Here is a 19,882-nt window from a genome sequence, read left to right as displayed (position 1 = left end):
AGTCTGTAGAAGACTGGGCCAAAGTCATTTTCAGCGACGAATCCAATTTTGAGGTGATAAATCGCAAGTCAAGATTAATCATCAAGAGGCTGGCTGGTGAAAAGTTCAAAGAGCGTTTTTGTGTACCAAGGATACAAGGTGGAGGAGGATCAATTGGAATATGGGGATGCTTTTCCCATAAAGGAACAGGGTCATACAACATTTATAACGGCAGAATTAACCAGTACAACTACAAAGAGACCCTCGAAAGTAAACTTTTGCCAACAGCCAGAGCTTTTTACGGAAGACGAGAACAATGGGTTTTTCAGCACGATGGCGCAACGGCTCACACTGCAATCTCGGTTAAAGAGTGGCTTGATCGGAAAAACATTACGGTCATGCCTTGACCAGCTCGTTCTCCAGATCTCAATCCCATCGAGAACATTTGGGCTTGGATAAACAAAAGATTGGTCAACGAGAGCATAGCCAGTGTTGCGCAATTACAGAAGGCCTTAGAAAAGCTTTGGAAAGAATTTCCAAGAGAATTATGCATCCGACTAGTTGAATCTATGCCTAGACGTGTTCGTGCTTGTGTGAAAGTTCGTGGTGCGCATACAAAATACTAAAATGCACCCTGACTCTATATTTTTGCTCTGTTTTTTTGTTTGTTTTTTTTAACAGCTGTATATATTTCTCATAAGAAAGTATCTTAAATTTTTTTTTTTGAAAGAGTTTTTTTTCTTATTTTTTTTATAAAACCACTCTTAATAAAATTTAAAACAATTTATATTATGAATTTTTTTGTGTGCTTTAAATTTTAAAAAAACATAAAAAAAATCATATTAAAAATCAAGTGATTCTATATTTATGCAACCCACTGTAAAAGTAAAAGTGAATGTTGAGAGCATCTAAAGTTCTCAATAAATTAAAGATCATTCAAGAACTAGTTTTGATAACGACTTAAATAAGTAAAAAATGATTGCTGCAAAGAACCGAGTGCTTTGATGTAGTAAACTTCTCACGTTTTATTGCGATTGTCCACTTTTTGCAAAATTCTTGGTTATGAACTGGAAATCTGTTAAAAGATGTCACTTCCTTTCATCTATCTATTAGAACAACCATAGTTGTTCTAATAGATAGATGAAAGTTAAAATAGAAAATTAAAATAGAAACTCCTGAGCTGCGTTTGGCCAAACGCAGCTCAGGAATTCACTATTTAAATGTTAATTTTTAAAATATAGGTAGATAAGCTTTTTGTCCGAATTAGAAATGGCTTCCACGGCTTCACTTTTCGGATCGAAGTTACATCTAGTGTATGCAGTATATCATTGTTCCTCTACTTTTTAAAAAGCATTTCTTGAACGGAATTAAATTTTTAAAAATCTTTCAAGCGTCCGGCGAATGTTATATAAAAAGCAACTTGTATTTTTAAAAATTGCTTAAGGTAAATGTACCAGTAATTGACCTCTTAATATAAAAAATTCCATATGACTGCCATATCTTTACGATTGTTTACCAATTACATAACTTACCATAACAACTTACCATACTATTAAGCATACTGTTAAGCAATATTTTACAAAGTACTATCTTTTCATGTTTGGTAGCTGTTTTTTTTTAAAAGATGATTTAATGTTAGTAATTTACCGTCTTAAAAAACTTTTTTTAAGATTTGACCGTCCTTTTTTTTTTGTAGTTGATCATATGTTCAATGAGAGAAAATTAAAAGCAGTGATAATATTTTTTATTTTATTTCAGAGAATATAAGATTACAAAGATATATTGAATAGCTTCGAAGTGATGCAACACAAATACAACATTTTGTTACAAATGAAATGATGAATAACTGTTTATTTCAGGTATAAGCTACGACCCACGTCAAGAACACAAGTTTGGATAGCGGATTTTCTTTTGTATTTGTTCACTTATATACACAAGCCTATCTTCCTCATCTGGCCACCGCACAGTGGGCCAGAATTGTCCAAAATTGGCAAAGCTGTTTATAGCTTGAATATAGGCATATGATACATGCTTATAGGGGTTTTTGGGGCAAAGGGATTCATTTCCGGGTTAATTTTTAAGTTTGAAGTGGTCATGACTACACATGTGGTTAATTTATGGGTGGTCAAGGGTGATCTTATTATGTCCCGATGGTTTTTCAATTAGATGAGACATGTTAAATATCTAAGTATTAGTAATTGAGGTCGAGGAATTCAAATCTGGGCATACTTGGTCTCTAGGAGTGGTTATTACCGCACTGGTGGTTATTTCGGGGTTGGTCATGGGATGTCTTGACAGTTTTATAATAAAAAGAGACATTTTGTATGTTTAAATATAGTTAAATGAGGTATGGAAATTAAAACCTGGGCTTATTTTGCCTCTAGGAGTGGTTAAGACCGCACAGGTGGTCAGGGGTTGTCAAGACGGTTAATTCTTCATTTTTATGTATTTTATGAATTAAATTTCCTTGATATTGTGAATATAAACATAAAATGTACAGTAACATTTAACTTTATTAACATAAAAAAATACAGATAGTTACATAATTAAGAATCTAGCTATTGATATACATAAAGTAGTTCATCAAGAGCTTCTTTGCCTCCTCAGGTAGAATGGAGTCTTTGCCCTTTTCCTTATTTCTCCTTTTTGAGACCTTAGGATCTGAGCTGCTAAGCATCTTCATTATGAGGTCATAGTTTACTTGGGGCTTGGAGAACTTCTTTGTGTGATGCCCCATGCTTTGCTTAAACACCTTGTTAGAGGACTCTAGTGGCTCCTCTGATCCAACTGGAATGACCTTCGTTCTTGCAACCTAATGACTGTGTAGCAACATCTTGTGCTCAGCCTGGGGCATATGATATCAGTTGTACAGGCTAGTGTACAGTCGTGCAGTCTCAAGGTTATAGTGATGCAGCTTGTTAGGGTCCACTTCCTCATTGCCGGAGAGGATACAAAGGGTAATATAAAACTTCTTCATCAGCTCTTCATCAACACCTAGAATCTATGCAGACTTTTGGTACCCTCAAAAAAACCTCCCGGCAGTATTGCCATTATTGAAGTTTGTAATTCCGTTGCGGAAAGTTCTAGAACATTTAAAGACGCTATGGACTCAATAGTTTTAATAGTTTTTGCTTGTGAAAACCAAAGAATTGTAAATATTGTATTGTAAATATTGTATTGAATTGTAAATATGTGTTCGCAGTTATTTGTGACGGTTTATGAATGCTATTTTAATAAAAGTATACGGTGTAAATGGAGGAGAAAATTTGTAAAAGGGAGTTTTCGTTAGGAGAGAAAATTATTGTGATCTGGAAACTCTATAGTTTTTTCACAAACACACAAATATTGATTTGTTATATTATAATATGTTATGTTATATTAATATTGAAATAGGTCAACATTTTTAAGACTAAACTCTTTTCAAAATTACCCCTAGCGAAACTACCCCTCAAAAAAATTACCCTTCAAAAAAAAACAAATGTCTAAAGATCTTCAAAGTGAAAAAAATCTTCAAAGTGAAGAAAATTCGAACATTCGAACGTTTTAAATTCGAAAGGTCTACTGTGAAAAAAAAAAAAAAAAAAAAAAAAGAAACTTTGAGTTTTAACTTCAAATAGAAAAAAAAAAATACCTAAGATTTTTAACTTCATTACTTTAATATTAAATCTTAACGTGAGATAGTGAATAAATGTCGTTCATCAACTGAAAGCTTCCACGTGGAAAGACATTTTTAAAAGGATTACGTTATACTTAAATTTACATTTCGTTGGCTCACAATTAACTGGTTTTACATTACTTTTGAAATTTACTTATATTTAAAATCAGGTATGCATTACATTGAATATAAGATATCTATTTACTTTTTAATATCTAGCATGACTTTTTATTAATCTATGTTCGTTAGTTTCTGTAAATATTGACAAACAAAAGTTAATGTAGTTATCATAAATTTCTTTTTAAAAAAAAATCATTTTGCGATAGAACAATGAGATTTATATTTTTAACTACACAGGAATTAAAGAGCAAAGGTAGTCAGTAAAGCAAAACCGGATAAAAGGATTTTGTCGCCTTATTGTAAAAATCAAAAAGAAATATAAAACGTCCTCTATTTAACACTTATTTTTTACTCAGGTTACAGGTATGTACATAAAATTATACTTTCATTAATGGCACACTTTTTAACTTTAACTTCTACAAAAACATTTATTTAAGACCTTACAATCCAAAGATTTCGCGACGACAGTTTTCAAAGATAAACCCACTATTCTTTCCTATCTCATTGATGAGCTTGGAGTTATTTTAAATTACTTTATATTACTTTTGATAAGGTTTTTCAGAAGCCAGTGATACAGGTAGAGTGAGCATGATCTTTAGAAAAATACATAAATACAAAAAAATAGTAGCTTGGTTGTTCTTGAATGATTAAGTTTCTCTATTGGGTACATGTAGTAATAAGATATTCGACGGGTACGGGTATTTGTTACAATCAATTACTTTTAACCATACATCGTGCATATATATTCGATTATTTAACGTAAGCACTCGTAACGAGTATTTACGGGTATTTATTGTACTTCCCCGTATAATAATTTTTTTTTCCTATTATTTTGCTTATTTCAGTTGTGTACACTATTTTTTTTTTTTTTTATTATTTGAATTTTTACTTAGCGTTGTTCCCCCCTACATGGGAATTCTCATCGAGAGTTTAGTAAAACCATGGACCTATAAGAGATGGACGTGCAACCTATTGTTTTTTTTACATACCATGCTCGTTGCGCATTGTTACAAATCTTTTGTTTTAAATAATAGAAATTAAATTATATTAAAGTCTGTTATATTCGTCAAAAATTTTTGGTCTCGTCTAACCAGTCGCATCAACTTCTTTTTAGTAATTCAAGATAATAGCAATAGAATCAGGTTTTAAACTTAATTTTAAATAGCTAGATATTATCAATATTTTAAGAAATAACGCTGATGATAATATGGAAATTAAGATCATTTACTTAACTACTTTAGTACATGTATAACTAGAGATATAATAAATAATACAAAATATCAACTAATTTTGTAGCAACCTAGAGCATATTGGTTTCATGTCCAGGGAATTTCTCCATCTGCTATATTACTGTAAACTTCTAGTTTATGAATATTATAGAATTTTTTATTTTTATGTTTAACAACAGAAATATATACAGTAAAGAATAAATAACTTATACTTAAAATGAATATAAATGCAATAACGAAAAAAATTGTTTGTCACAGTTTTAAAGAATTTAGCAAAGCCAATTTATGGCAAACCGCAAGAATAACTAAGTATTAACATAACATGATTTAGCAAAATTAAGCCTGGTGAATGAAGGACCACACGGTAGTTTCGCAATGGACATTTATTATGCGCAAGCGCATTACGTAAAAATAAATTGTGCATTTAAAACTGTTTTTCCACTAGCCTCGAAAACGGAGAATTTAAAGGTATTTTCAATCTTTCATATATAGGATACTTAAGTATTAAATCTCACTAATGAACTTTTTTTTTTATTAACATACGTTTTTGTAATTAGAAAAAATCAAAAGTAACAAAAAATATGTCACGCCTGAAGCTTTAATTTACCTGTAAAGTTGACCGAGATTTCATCGCGGATTTTACAACCATTTTTATTCCTTAATAAAACCTACGAAGATCGATTTTTGAAATATAGTATTATATATCATTGGAAAGAATAAAAGTTAAGCTATAATATCTAACACAGCATTTTTACCAGTCATTTTTTTACATAAAGATGTGCAGCTAAGAAGATGAATAATATTTCGATATTTTTTCACTAATCGTAAAACAATATGGCTGACTTATTTCGACAATATCTTAAAGTAACTTTACACAAACATATTAAATATATATATTTGTCATAAACTTTACAACTTTGTTATGCAAAATCATTTTATTATACATAAAACATAAAATTTATTATGCAGTTTTCTTTCTTCGAGGGATGATGGGCGGTTTTAATGACTTAGCCATTATGTTATTTCTTATGAAATGGTCTCTCATAATACTTTCTAGTTTTCGTATACCAGACATGCTCGAGTATATTCTTTCGATATTATTAAATTCTGCATGTATACTCTCACCACCTTGCTCTCCATATAATCCAAGACCTACTCCCCATGTGCTCAAAAATACTCCCATGTGATTCTCTAACATATGCATTTTGGGAGTTATTGATTCTTTTGGCCAAGTGCTTCGAAAAAACTTCATTAATTCACATACTGCTATTTCTACAAAAAAAACTTAACTAGTAAATGTAAATAAATAATGGAAAAATTTGTCTTTAAACAATAATTTATTAAATACTTCTTATAATAGTCAATAAACTTACCAAAACTCTTGATTTTTTCTTCGCTGAATAAATGACATGAGTTCATTTCATTGTGACACTTAGAATAGTTGTTAAACAAAATATTGAATTTTCGTTGTATGTTAATCGCCTCTACATGAATTGGATGTTCTTGATATTTTATATGATTGAAAACTACTAGGGGAATAGAGTCACATAACTTTTTTATGTTATCAACCTGAAAAACAAAACAAAAATCATTTGTGTGACAAAAGTTTTTATTATATGCATAGGCTTTATATGCATAAATACGTATATGGATTGCAATATATTTGATCAGGAATGTTAATTGGAATTTATAATTTAATGTAGAGATTGTAAAAACCTGCATAACATGCATAACAAATTTTAACAGACTTTATTTCATGAAAATACAGATTTATATTTTCATACCATACCTTCAACATTTTATGAACATGATTTCCTATGAATGAGCAACTATGATATGCTTGACGTTGCACTCCACACGACTGTAAAACAGATTCAATTCCTTTTCTTATTGGCCCAATTCCTTCTAATAATTCAACTTTACAGCATTCTGCAATTTGTGCCTCCTTAAAAATTAAATATAAATATTGTACAAAAAATCCAGATAATACACTCCATAAATTAAAAAAACAATGCTCTAAAAATAAATAATTATTTCCAGTACTATTTAATAAATACTTTTTCTATTCTCTTTGATCTTAACAGTGCAATTCTCTCTGTGTACATTAACTGCAAGTAATCTGAATTTTCAGGGTTACGAAGTACTTCAATGACACTTGTATCTTGAATAAGAAGAATTTTATTATTTATATCATCAATCGCATATTTTAACTGGTTTATCTCTACTTGCTTTTCAACATATTTGTCAAATTCACTTGAGTCAAGGCGTTTATCATTTATTGCAAGAAATCCAGCTAGTTTGATATCAAGAAGATGACATTCAGTTTCTAACATGTGAAAAAATTTTAGAAATATTCCCAATGAGATGTGGAGAGCTGGTATTGCTATCTGTAAAATGATTTAAACAATCCCATATTAGTTAGGTGTGTTATAAAAGATATATATATATATATATATTATATGCATTTAAAGTTCGACAACAATTTATACACACCTGTTCAATTGGTACATCAAACAATGGCTCATCAATTACATTATTGAATTTTTTTGCATTTTTAATGTTGCCTCCATCATTTTTAAATCGTTTATAATCTGATTTCAAAGTTTGAAGCGTTCTTAAATTGATTTGTCGATGCCGATCTTCAGTATTCAATTGCATTTCACTTGATGTAATCTCACAGAATAAGCAGCAATCACGACCTGTTAAATAAAATTACATAACTTTTATGTTCTTTTTACAAATAAGTTATTTAATTTTTATAATTTTTGCAATTTCATTTTTAGTAATTTAATCTAGAATACAAGCTTAGTGAATACAAAACTTAAGACTGACCAGTTGCTCCTGTGATGCCATAGATAGCACACAGAAATACATAATCACCAAACATAAACACTCGCAAATTCTTATCCCTAAAATTACAATTTTTAAAATTGATTTAAAATTTTTTTTTATTTCAAACAATATTTTTATAAATCGAAGAGCAAATAAATTTTGGAAATATTTAATTATTAACCTCCATTTCATTGTTTGAAGCTGTCTAATTTCATCTATGTGTCTTGAGAGCCCAATTTTAAGGTTTGCTCTATAGTCTTTGGCCTCAAATATATTGAAAACTGTTGTATTATTCTTAGAATTAGGTTTAGAAACATTAGCTATCTGATAGCTCATTTTAAATGAACCACCTCCATGGTCGCCACCAACCTTTACATGTATTTCACTAGGATTTATCTTTTCATACGTTAGTTGGTTATATCTACGATAATAAAGAAGAAATTGTTTATTTATAAAACAAAGAATAGAATTTATACAAATTATTTACAAAAAACTTAAACATATTTTGAACTTACTTTTCTAATTCATCCAGTAACTTGATTAAATGGGATGGTAAATCATTAATATATGCTGTAGGAGTATCTTTTATTTCAAAAGTTCCTTTTTCATTTTTGAATTCAAACAGAAATTCTTTGTTTTCAACAATCAAATCATCACCTGACCAATATTTTGAAACTTTTTGCTGATTAGAAAGTGACGGTAGTTTGACATTTTTTGTGTGGAAAAATCTGAAATAAAGATATTTATAAATAAATATATATGTGTGTGCAGAGCCGGATTAACATCCTCGGGTCTCGAAGTACTTACCTAATCATTTTTTTCATCTTTTCCCAAGGTAAACCACAATCTGTCTTTAGTGATACAATATCTTCTGACCCTATCTGAACTTGGGGGATGTTTGCTTTTTTCAGTATATCAATTTTATCATTTTTACTAAAAGAATTAAGCATAATTGCTGCTTGATTTATTCTTGCTTTTTTTGCTGGTCCTGCATTTTCAATAAGTGATTGGTGTATTTGATTTTGACGCCTTCTAATAGTTTTCTGGCTTATACTATTTGAAGTTTTATAGATCTTTGAAGTCACTTTAAACTGTATAGCCTGTTAAAGACCAATTATCCAACTATAAACTATTCTTTAAACTATTATTTTTTTATATTGAATATTTTAATTTAAAAGTAAAAATAGCTTACCCGCGGACCACCTGAAGGGAGTTCAAAGGAATGTGATTTGTTTTTTGCCATTTTCAATTTTGCAAAGTGAGCAAATGCATAGCCTAACTCTTTAGGGATTTCACAATTCTCATTTATTTTATATATCTCTGTAACTGTCAATGAAGAGCTAGACAATGGGGAACTATATTGTGATTTGTTTCTAATTTTGCATGTTTGTTCATGTTCTTCTTTATAGCTTATATTTTTTGCAGTAAATTTTTCTTTGCATGTATTATTACAACATTTTATAATTAAATTCTCAAGTATAGTTTGCATTGATGTTGCCTTTAAGATACTACCAAGAGTTATATTAGAGGAACATATTGTGCATTTAGTTTCTGTTTCTAATTTTCCAATTATGTTTGGAAAAATGCATGTTGCACAAAACAAATGTTGACAATTATTAAGTAATACAGGCTTATGTAACAATCTTTTACAAATGTTGCATAAACATAAATCTTTGTGTGGATTATCAGCTACATCGATAGAATCATGAAATAAACGAGGCAGTCCAGAAAAACTTTCCATTATTTTAAAAATTGACTCTCTTGTCCAAACAACTTTGTCATTTAATGGTGGTCTTCCACACTGCTTTTTTTTCTTCCTACCAGATTTTTTCAAAAAGCATATGCATCTTTCAACGAAACAAGTTTGTGACCATTGACTTAAACTGAAATTAGAGGTTGTTCCTCGCTGTTCGATATTTCTCAAGTGTGTGTAGCATTTCATGCAAATTTTAGGTGGGTGGGTGTCCATTCTGTCTTCTTCTAACTCAGTGAAAAATGCCCGATCAATTCTAATATTTATATTTTTTGTGTTAATTGGATCATTGCCGATATAGTTTCCACATAGTCTGCACAGTTTCATAAGACATGATATGTGTTTAGTAGCAACAACAGTAGACATTTTTAGATTGGATACCGTACTTCTTTAATCCAATTATTTGATAACTTAAAAAAATGACTGGTTAATAAGATTAGTGTTTTCTAATAGAATTTAGATGAGAGTTTTAGAAACCGTTTAGTTCTTGCTTTCAAAAATTGAATTAAAAAAGTTAAAGAGTTTAGAAAAAACATAAAATTTAAAAAATAATACTCTTTATTACAGCTCCTGAAAGTTTGTTAAAAAGCAATCGAATCAAACTTTTTTTTAATTATCCATAATATTTTGTCATTTGACTATCTTATGTAACTTTGCAACACTAAAAAAAACAAAATATAATAGTTTAAAAACGTGTTCCTATTTTCGGTATCTCAAAGTACAAATCAAAATAATTGTAAATATCGAGAGGAAAACAAAAAATCTCCGGAGACGCATGCGCACTATAAATGTCTGTTTGGTATCAAGATTAAAACGACCGTGACCAAGGAATTGAATAAAACCAGATCTTGACAAAAAATTTTATTTATGCTTTTTTATATTTCGCTATACTTTTTTTAGTCATTTTAAAATCATCCTTACAGGTCTATTTTATTATTGACGGAACTTTGTTTATTTGAAAAAAGTTTCCAAATTTACAAATGTTTATTTTGAAAAAATGATGAAAATCTATCTGTTCGTGCCGACAACTAATTTCCTTTACCTTGGTGTAGTTTGTTTAGTAATTTGTCAACGCGTGAAGTAGTTACTTTACATCCTAAACAGTCTTATTAAACAAATCATGAATTCCATCGTGACTGAATCACCGGTTTGAGCTTATTTTCCACATTTATGTTATAAAAATAAAAAAACTGTAATGTGCATATTGTTATTCTATATTCATATAGAAAAACAATATGCACATTACAGTTTTTTTATTTTTATAACATAAATGTGGAAAATAAGCTCAAATCGGTGATTCCGTCACGATGGAATTCACCAAATGCTATAAAAGTTTAAACTAATACCACGTGATCAGAGTTTTTGTTTTAATTCTGTGGGCGGCCGTTTTAGTAGTTTTTTTTGTTGACGGGTGAAAATTTAGAGTTTGTCAGAAACTCGCATGGCTCGCTGATTTCTGCGGCCTCTTTGATGTAAAACAATAGGTTGCACGTCCATCTCTTCTAGGTCCATGGTAAAACTTATTAACAATAATCAAATTTTGAAAGGCCAATAAAGTTTTTGTTTTCAAACATTCAACAACTACTTTGCTCTCTCTAAATTTTCATCATGCCTTTTGTTTCTGGTATTTGAAATAACTTCTTAAAGCAAGGAGAAAATAAGTCCATGTGCAACTTTTGTTGTGTGTTCAATTGAATGTGTTCAATTAAATACTTCATTCATGAGGTACTTCAATCACTTAAGAGGTATGCATTCAATACCATTTAACGGGTAGACACATCATTATTGAGTGTATATGGGTAGATGCATTGATGCATGAGTATATTCGGGTAGACACATCATTAATGGGCATATTGGGGTTAAAGCATTAAAATACCACTTTAAAAATAATGTTAATAATAATTGAGTTTATTTTTAAGTAATATTAGAAATTAGTGATGAACTGTTAATTTTCTTAACATATTTTAAAAAAACAAATCAAATATTCAACGCCATTTAACGGCTACGTTCGAGTGATATGCTCGAGGGAGCTTGTTTGTGGTGGATCGCTAAACTATTACTAATTGTATATTTAAAATGGTAAATAATTCAAAATAGTTGGAATAATTTAAAAGAGTAATAACGGTGTTCATTCAACTTTCGAAATTGAGAACTTAGAGTTTGTTTTACTTTAATCTCAAAACTTTCGTTATCTTTATTTGTTATTTTTATTTGTCATTCCTATTTGCTTCTCATACTTTGTTCTTATAATTTATTTCATTTTAAACAATTAAAGAAACTTCATTAGTTACGCATGGCTGAAACGGGTGGTAGCAATCTTTGTAAAAAGTTACGAAAAAATGAGTAGTTTTTAAAAATAATAACAAATTCTGTCCCCTTTAAATTTTGGTACAAAATTTCATTTAAAATTTAAACACATGTTTTAAAAGTCAGAAGTGGAAGTTTGAAACTTTCAGTTTCTCCGCAATCCCCAAAGGTTTTATGGAAAGTAAACCATATATTATATATGGCTACTTTCCATAAAACCATATATATATATATATATATATATATATATATATATATATATATATATATATAGATTGGAATTTTATTTTCATTTTCTGGAAATGAAGAAATATTTATGCTCCCTTCAGAGTTTTTTAATCTTTTTTTTTAATCAACCAAGCATAAACAGTTTCTATTGGTTATCTTAAAGCTAGGTTGGTAGACTTGTTTTAAAAATAAACGATTCAAATGTTGATTAATTTAACGCAAATGTCTTCTTGAACTTAAATAACCATTCATTTAAGAACGTGCGACAAGTCCCAACACGATTTACCATTAATGAGTTTTAGCCACAGGATTTATCGCGTTATTCACCAAAAATAATTTTTGTTTCCTTAGTGCTTATTTTCGCTGAATTGGTTTCTTCGACATAAGTTAAATTGAAATGAAATTAGAGAGATATATTTACTTATTTGTTCTAGTTCGGGGGTACAAAAACTGAAACTCGTTAAGTTATTTAAAATAGAAAAGGTTCTTGTCAAAATTATTTTAGATATGTTGTCGAAAAAGCATCATTTAGCCATTCTCATCATCTTTTAATATAAACAAAATATTCAACATAAAGGTTTCTGAGTGCATAACTTATTTATCAATAAAGTTCTCCGACCGGCATTCAACATACAATTGAACTTTTCTATCACATTCCAACAGACAATCGTTTAAAAGTTTATTTTGATACTTCGAACACTTTAGCGTGACTCATCACAACATCTAAATGTCATTTGAAACTCAAAGTTTAAGTCTGATCTTAAGTCTGTTCCTTTCCCTGATTTGATGGATTATTAATATCTACCGAACGAAATAAAAAAAAAAAAAAACTTTATTGATAGAACGATATCTCCATAAAAGTAATGGGCGAGGCACTTCAGCTAGTATTAAATAATTTAAAATCCATATATCTCATATGGAATCCATACATAAAGATTTTAAGAACCAGCGTAAATAGAAATCATTAATTTTTCATTTGTGACGAAACTTTTGAACAGGGGGTAAATACTTGAATCCGTAACTACTCTCGAGCAAAGATTTTGATCTGGAAGCATTTCAGACGAAGAGGAAGCAAACTGTTGTAAATAGACCTAAAAATGGCGAGGTAAGTTTAAAAAACATATTCCACAACATAAAATATCTCGTCTTGAAATACAATTAAAAAAAACAAAAAAAAAAACCGTACTTTTAATAAGGCATCGTCGAATATTCCTTAAACGAATATTTTTCGAATAATTTTCGTTATAAATAATTAAATAATTATTCATTTAATGATTAACATTTGTTCCGTATTCTTACTACGAATACTTCGTTCCATTAATAAATACTCAATTCAGGAATCCTTGTTCATATTCATATAACAATATTCGTACGAATATTCGTTTAGCAAAATACATATTCGTTAAACGAATACCTTTTACAAATATATTGGTTAGGCTGCTGATTATAATATCGGCTACACTTACTCTTTTGGCTAAATTTCTTGTTACTTTTTTCTTTTTTTTCCCCGCTTTGTATAATACTTTTTGGATTTAAATTTTCTTGCTGAAATATAAGATTTAGCTGAATATTAGTAAATTATTTATTAAATTTGGTAATTTTAGCCAAGTTCCATCGCCATCATCAGGGCAATCCTAAATTCTAGTAGTAAAAATGATTAGTTATTAGAAGATTTACTGTGCGATACTTTTAAACGCTAGAAATAACTCCCTCGACATGATTAAGTTATTCATAAGTTAACTGTGTCGAGGGAATTTGAATTAGTCGATCTGATTGTCTTTACAGAAGTTATTTTCGAATCATTTATCAGATTAGAATTGCTATATACAATATTTATATTTAAATGAATATATTCGTCAAGACTATTTTTTCTTTCAAATGAATAATATTCATTCAAACCAATATTCATTCGAAAAATATTCAAACGGACGAACATTTTTTTTTCAAATCTTCTTTAACGAATATTTTTAAGCCCATATTTAAACCCATAAACGAATATTCGTTCCTGCCTATTTTTAATGTCTTTTATATACTTATATGAAAATTACTATAATATTAAATAATAAGTTTGTAGTATAAAGCTCATACTTTTACATTATAATGATAATTATGAATAAATAATTATGATAAGTTTGCATTATCACAATGTAAAAGTGTACATCATAAGATGTTTCAAGTTTCAGTTATAAGCAATGCTGCGTAAGTTTATTAAAATTGGTAAACTTGAAGTACCCTAAGATTTGGTCAAACATTATTTAGTTACAACCGGTATAGTTTTTATGTCAAAACAGGAATAGATATCCAGATTATTAATGACTGAGGCCAGCAATAGGCTCAATTCTTTCTTCAAAATATTGAATAGCTACCCAACGAATGGGTGACTTACTCGATGGTTTAATGAAAACTGATAATATTGTTCGGATGGACAAGAAAAAAAGTTTACAACGCTTCTCTTTTTTGTAATATATTTTTTTTTAAAGCCAGGAAATTTGCATTCAATCATTCTTGATCGTTCACGAGATTTTTATTCTTTTGAGAAATCAGAATTTAAACTAAACTTAAGAAAAAATGTTAACAAAGTACAAAAGTTGATGCAATTCCTATGAAGGTTTTTATTGACACGAAGAAGATGATACTTTTATTTTTATTTATAGAATAATGAAGATGAGCTGCTTTATCTTGGCTTTTTTGTTGATTGTTAATTTTGAAGTAATCTCAGGGGGTAAATTTAAAGTTTTTAAATGCTAAAATCTATTTGTTTTAAACTGAGCGTCAGCGTTTAGATTTTCCCTTAATTACGAATAATAACGAATAAAGTAAAAACATTTATATCAGTTATTTAAAGCAAATCGAATTTAAAATAACTTTTACAATTTAAACATACGAAATCATAAGGTTCGAAATGAATATTGCAACCCCTCACATTTTTTTAAAATTTTGTTTCAACACTTCGAGACGTCGAGCAAGGTTGAAATTCGATTTAATCCGTTTAACTTATTTTTCAAAAATAGCAGTTTCTGTTCGAAAAAAACTTCTCAAACAAACCTTTGGCTATTTAAAAAGCATTAGAACATCCGTTTTAATAAACTTCAGAAAAATTGACTTTAATAGACTTATTTAGAAGTTTTTACTTTATTCATTATTATAAGTTATTAAAACAGAAACCAAACGCCAATAAGTAATTTGTATAATATTTTTTTCAGAAAATCTTATCATTAAGTTTTTCAAAATTAAATTGATCATAAAAGTCATACCTTTAAACCAAAAACGAATCTTTTCATTTTTAGAATCAAAACCTACTCAATCAGTGAAATCGACGAAATCCAGTTAGTCAAATTATTTGCTTTCTAAAGTTAACTAGATTGAAAACGGAAATATTATTTTACACTAAACTTTTGATTGCAAAAAATGCTTTATTTGTTATCTTTAAATTTTTCAAGAATGTCTAATCGGAATGTTCCTTTTTTTTAGTTGAGGGGAAAACATCAAGTTCTATAAGACCATCGAAATCTGGTAAGCATTTTTTTTTTTAACCAGATATCTTTCTGTTGTGGGTCAGACATCAGTTGCCAAAAGTAATTTTACAATAACTTAACTACTTCTAAATATATTAGTTATTGAGAAACCTTAATACGAATTAAAAGCAAATGAAATCTAAAAAGTTTAAACTTAAAATTGAACCAGGATTAAGGTGTTCTAATAAAAGGTCTTATTCAAAACACTTATTTGACATTAAACTACATTTTGACAGTCATCATTTCAACAGTCATCATTAAGAAGGAACTGGTCTTCAAGAACACAATAGTTATTAGGCTTGCATTTCTTTTTTTCCTTTTTTTTTGTATTTCTTATGCATTAATCAAATAATATTTATTCACATGTTATATGTAAATGCTAAATATTTATCAATAATAAAATTGTACACCCAAATGAAAATGCAGATTGTTATCTCTAAAAAAACCAAATCAGAAAATTTAAACCTAAAAAAAAATCTTTGAACTTCAAACAAACACATTCAACAATTAAATTAGTTCTTTGCTGGTAATCATCAGGGTACCCACTGTAGATTCTGATTGTGATAAAAAGTTACAATTAATAATTTATGATGCCTCACAAGAATTAAATCTCTTTTTTTGAAATATATTTTTTCAAAACTATGTGCATTTTATTATTTTTGCTTTTAACAAAACCTCATCATCAGGTTTTTCAAAATTATAATGATGATAAAAGTCACACTTTTAAACCAATATGAACCATTTTGTTTTTAGAATCAAATCCTGCTCAATCACTAAAACCTACAAAATCCAGTGAGTCAAGTTGATATCTTTTAAACATTTAAAGGAAAGAAAACAAAATATTATTTCACACTTTTGATTGCAAAAATTATTTTTTTTGTTTCTTTAAATTTTCAAAAAAAAAATTGCTCAATCAGAATGTTCCTCTTTTTTTAGGTGCATGGAAAACATCTAATTCTATTAGACCATCGAAATCTGGTAAGCAGTTTTGTTAATCAGATGTTATTGTTTTTACTGTTTGCGATGTTTTTTTTTAGTTTTTTTTCTATAATAACATTGCAAAAAAAAAAAAAAAAATTGAGAAATTCTTTTCAAATACTCTTTTGTTAATCAGATGAGTGTTTTGTTATTAGCTTTAACAAAATGGCAACTTATTTTAATATTTAGCCATGGTTCAAGCCTCATTTATCAAATTTACTTTTAAGTATGGTTAACTTGTTAGATACCTAAACATAAATATATTTTGATTGAAAGTTAGAAAGCTCAATGTTTAAGTATAAATCAGGAAAAGATTATCAAATTAGAGAGGATTATATATATATTTTTAGATTGTAAACAGTAGCCATTAAGACATCTATCATGAAGACAGTCATCTTTTAATAAGAGAGTCCTTTATTAAGAGTCATCCTTTAGACAGTTATCATTAGGATAGTTTTCTCTAAGACTGTTAACTCATTAAGAGTGTTAACTCATTAAGAGTCTTAACTATCAAACTGCCATTTTAATACAGCTATCATTAAGATAATCCTCATGAAGACATCTGTCATTAAGTCAGTCATCATTAAGAAGAAAGAAATCATTAAGAATAAAAAAATTGCTAGACCTGCGTTTCATTATTTGTATTACTTACACATTTATTCTTTACAAATGATTCGCACCTGATATGTAAATACTGAATATCAATAGCAAAATTGTAAAAATGAATGGAAATGAGGAATGTTTAATCTGAAAAGGTAAAGTCAGAGTTTTATAAAACAAAACAAAAAAAAAATATTGACTGTCAAACAATAATTTGCAACGCAAAAATCATATAGTCTGTTGGTGGTATTTCTAATGGTATCCATATGATGTTCTGGTTGTGATAGTAAATTACAATTAATAAGTTACAATTGCCTAATAAGAATGAAATCTCCTCTTTTTGAAGTATTTTTTTTTTCAAATCTACTTTTTTTAAAGTTGTTTTACTTTTCATCAAACCTTATCATCAAGTTTTTCAAAATTAAAATGATGATATAAGTCAAACCAAAACAAACCATTTTATTTTTAGAATCAAGTCCTGCTCAATCAATTAAACCTTCAAAATCCAGTGAGTTGATTTCTTTTAAACATTCAAAAGAAAGAAAACAAAAACGTTGTTTCACACTAGACTTTTAATTGCCAAAGATGCTTTTTTTGTTATCTTTAAGTTTTTCAAGAATGTTCAATCGGAATGTTTCTCGTTTTTTTAGTTGAGGGGAAACTGTCTAGTTCAGTTAAACCATTGAAATCTGGTAAGCAGTTTTTTTTTTACTAAGAAACCTAAACATGAACAAATATTGATAAAAAATTGGAAAACTCAAATTTAAATTTGAACCAGGAAAAGCAAATCTTAGTTAAATAGGATAATATTCAAATGCACTTTTATTTTCTAGATTGTACACAGTAGCCATTAAGATAGCCATCAGTAATACAACCATTATTAAGACAGACAACATTAAGACAATGATCGTTAGAAAAACAATAGTTATTAGACTTGCATATCATCATTTTTATTTCTTAGGCATTGTAGTTGCACTGCGCAGAAGCAATTTTATAAAGTGAAAATTGACGAAGTATTCTTGAAATCTTGCAAATATAGTCTGAGCGGCTTTTTTTATGAACGTAAATAATGAGGAATGAGTGAATGCCTTTTGGCGGTTGTAAAATGCTTGGCATGCCTAGCAAGGTTGCCAAACGAGGCGGTGCGATTAGTGTTTTTTGTTGGATTCCCGGAAGCAGTTTCTTTAAGATTTAGGGCTGTAAAAGGAAATAAATTGGCGTGATATTGCCGAGAGTAAGGGCCACATTGAATTGAACTAGTTTGATGCTGAAAATATGAAAGAAACCACAGCGACAAGCAAGGATGCAAATCATCTGGAAAATGGTGTCAAGGTATGGGAAACCAAAGTACCCCTGCATAGGAGCAATCGGGAACAACAGATGCCCCTTAAAACTCCAAATGTTGTTGCTTATGATTGTAATTCCTAAGGATCTAGAAAAAATATAATTACACTGTGCATAAGCAATTGTGTAAAGTAAATATTGGGCTGGTTTCCTAAAATTAAGAATGAATTTGAGATTTAAGGTATTTTTTAAAATCTATTGGTGGTATCTTTAAGGGTATATTACCCTTAATTCCTTTTAAAGGTATTACCCTTAAGTTCTGGTTGTGATAATAAGTCATGAATGATAAGGAACCATTTTGTCACAAGAGTGAAAACTCCTTTTTTTCAAACCTGTTTTTTCAAATCTATATGTTTTTTTAATACTTTCATTTTTCACAAAACCATGTCATCAAGTTTTTATAAACTAAATAGATTATAAAATTCTCACTTTTAAACAAAAACCAACAATTTCGTTTTTAGAATCAAATCCCGCTCAAACAATAAAGTCAACGAAATCTGGTGAGACAAGTTGATTTTTTTAAAAATTTCAAAGGAAGGAAAGCAAAAGTATTACTTTACACTAGACTTTTGATTGCTTAAAATGTTTTGTTTGTTTCTTTAAATTTTTTAAGAATGCTCAATTGAAATGTTTTTTTTTTTTTTAGTTGAAGAGAAAGCATCTAATTCTATTAGACCATCGAAATCTGGTAAGCAATTTTATTAATCAGATTCATGTTTTTAGTCATGGTTCATGCGTCAGTTGCCAAAAATAATTATAAGTTAAGGTATTGAGAATTGTAAACATTAGAATTCTCAAATTTTGAATTTGAATGAGGAAAAAGAAATTTAAATGAATGAGGATAATATTCAAATGCACTTTTGTTTTCTAGATCATAAGCAATAGCCTTTAAGACTTTTGTCAGTAAAACAATCAGAAATGAGATCATTGAAAGATTTATCAATAAGACAGGCATGAGGAATGCTGTCATAAAGTCAGTCGTCATTATGACAGTCATCATTAAGAATAAAATAGTTAATAGGAATGCATCTCTTCATTTTAATATATTTTCTTTTACTATTTAATATTAACTCGCACCTGATATGTAAACGCTGAATATTGGTTAATAACAAAATCCTAAAAATTAGCGAAAATGTAGCATGCTTAATCTGAAATGGTGAAATCAGCGTTTTACAAACCAAAGAAAAAAAACAACAATAAAACAAATGTTGACTGTAAAACAATATTTTACAACCCAATAATCAATAAGTCTGTTGATGGTATCTCTAAGGGTATCACCCTTAAGTTCTGGTTGTGATAATAAGTTATAGTGAGAAAGTTGCAATTGTCTCACAAGAGTGAA

The 19,882-nt window shown here is 28.9% G+C and overlaps 2 protein-coding genes across 20 annotated transcripts in view; one reads left to right on the top strand and one right to left on the bottom strand.

Moving 5' to 3' along the window:
* The first annotated feature begins 3,574 nt into the window (after window positions 1-3,574).
* LOC149882550 (uncharacterized) overlaps window positions 3,575-19,882 on the top strand; it is a 37,297-nt gene continuing 20,989 nt past the window's right edge. For 3 of the 17 annotated variants that reach the window (XM_090099773.1, XM_090099772.1, XM_090099767.1), the window contains exons 1-10: window positions 14,407-14,562; window positions 14,758-14,825; window positions 15,391-15,429; window positions 15,575-15,616; window positions 16,372-16,410; window positions 16,555-16,596; window positions 17,666-17,704; window positions 17,847-17,888; window positions 19,002-19,040; window positions 19,187-19,228. In XM_090099773.1, the coding sequence (XP_089955899.1) occupies window positions 14,477-14,562; window positions 14,758-14,825; window positions 15,391-15,429; window positions 15,575-15,616; window positions 16,372-16,410; window positions 16,555-16,596; window positions 17,666-17,704; window positions 17,847-17,888; window positions 19,002-19,040; window positions 19,187-19,228 (478 nt within the window). In that variant the 5' untranslated portion in view covers window positions 14,407-14,476. Of the gene's footprint in view, window positions 3,805-3,991; window positions 4,118-12,581; window positions 13,209-14,235; window positions 14,303-14,388; window positions 14,563-14,757; window positions 14,826-15,390; window positions 15,430-15,574; window positions 15,617-16,371; window positions 16,411-16,554; window positions 16,597-17,665; window positions 17,705-17,846; window positions 17,889-19,001; window positions 19,041-19,186; window positions 19,229-19,882 lie in introns of those variants that run through there. The other 14 variants (XM_090099768.1, XM_090099769.1, XM_090099779.1 and 11 more) reach the window with 14 other exon arrangements.
* Window positions 5,809-10,366, bottom strand: LOC149882551 (uncharacterized). 3 transcript variants are annotated; one of them, XM_090099759.1, is made up of 10 exons: window positions 9,008-10,359; window positions 8,623-8,915; window positions 8,331-8,543; window positions 7,997-8,236; window positions 7,816-7,892; window positions 7,477-7,682; window positions 7,041-7,370; window positions 6,773-6,928; window positions 6,357-6,552; window positions 5,809-6,255 (listed from the first exon to the last, which is right to left on the bottom strand). In XM_090099759.1, the coding sequence occupies exons 1-10, from the start codon at window positions 9,932-9,934 to the stop codon at window positions 5,945-5,947; spliced, it is 2,949 nt and encodes a 982-aa protein (XP_089955885.1). In that variant the 5' UTR covers window positions 9,935-10,359; the 3' UTR covers window positions 5,809-5,944. The 3 variants fall into 3 exon arrangements, 2 of the variants coding, with proteins under 2 accessions (XP_089955885.1, XP_089955886.1); XM_090099760.1 differs by lacking the exons at window positions 8,623-8,915; window positions 9,008-10,359 and having other exon boundaries at window positions 7,997-8,079; window positions 8,166-8,236; window positions 8,331-8,379; XR_016456220.1 differs by lacking the exons at window positions 5,809-6,255; window positions 6,357-6,552; window positions 6,773-6,928; window positions 7,041-7,370; window positions 7,477-7,682 and having other exon boundaries at window positions 7,997-8,079; window positions 8,166-8,236; window positions 9,008-10,366.

This window comes from Hydra viridissima, unplaced genomic scaffold (assembly GCF_058129835.1).
Source record: "Hydra viridissima isolate aposymbiotic clone 2 unplaced genomic scaffold, HvirCarnegie_v1 scaffold_10, whole genome shotgun sequence".
Lineage (NCBI taxonomy): Eukaryota > Metazoa > Cnidaria > Hydrozoa > Anthoathecata > Hydridae > Hydra > Hydra viridissima.
The sequence above is the reverse complement of the archived record's forward strand: the minus strand, read 5'-3'. Positions and strand labels throughout refer to the sequence as shown.

What these genes read in the sequence shown, in the direction of transcription:
- LOC149882551 (XM_090099759.1), bottom strand. Translation starts at nt 9,934, where the DNA reads ATGTCTACTGTTGTTGCTACTAAACACATATCATGTCTTATGAAACTG. An exon ending in TCCCTTCAGGTGGTCCGCGG is followed by an intron (nt 8,916 to 9,007) that starts GTAAGCTATTTT and finishes GGTCTTTAACAG; the next exon opens with GCTATACAGTTTAAAGTGAC. An exon ending in AAGATGAAAAAAATGATTAG is followed by an intron (nt 8,544 to 8,622) that starts GTAAGTACTTCG and finishes TCTTTATTTCAG; the next exon opens with ATTTTTCCACACAAAAAATG.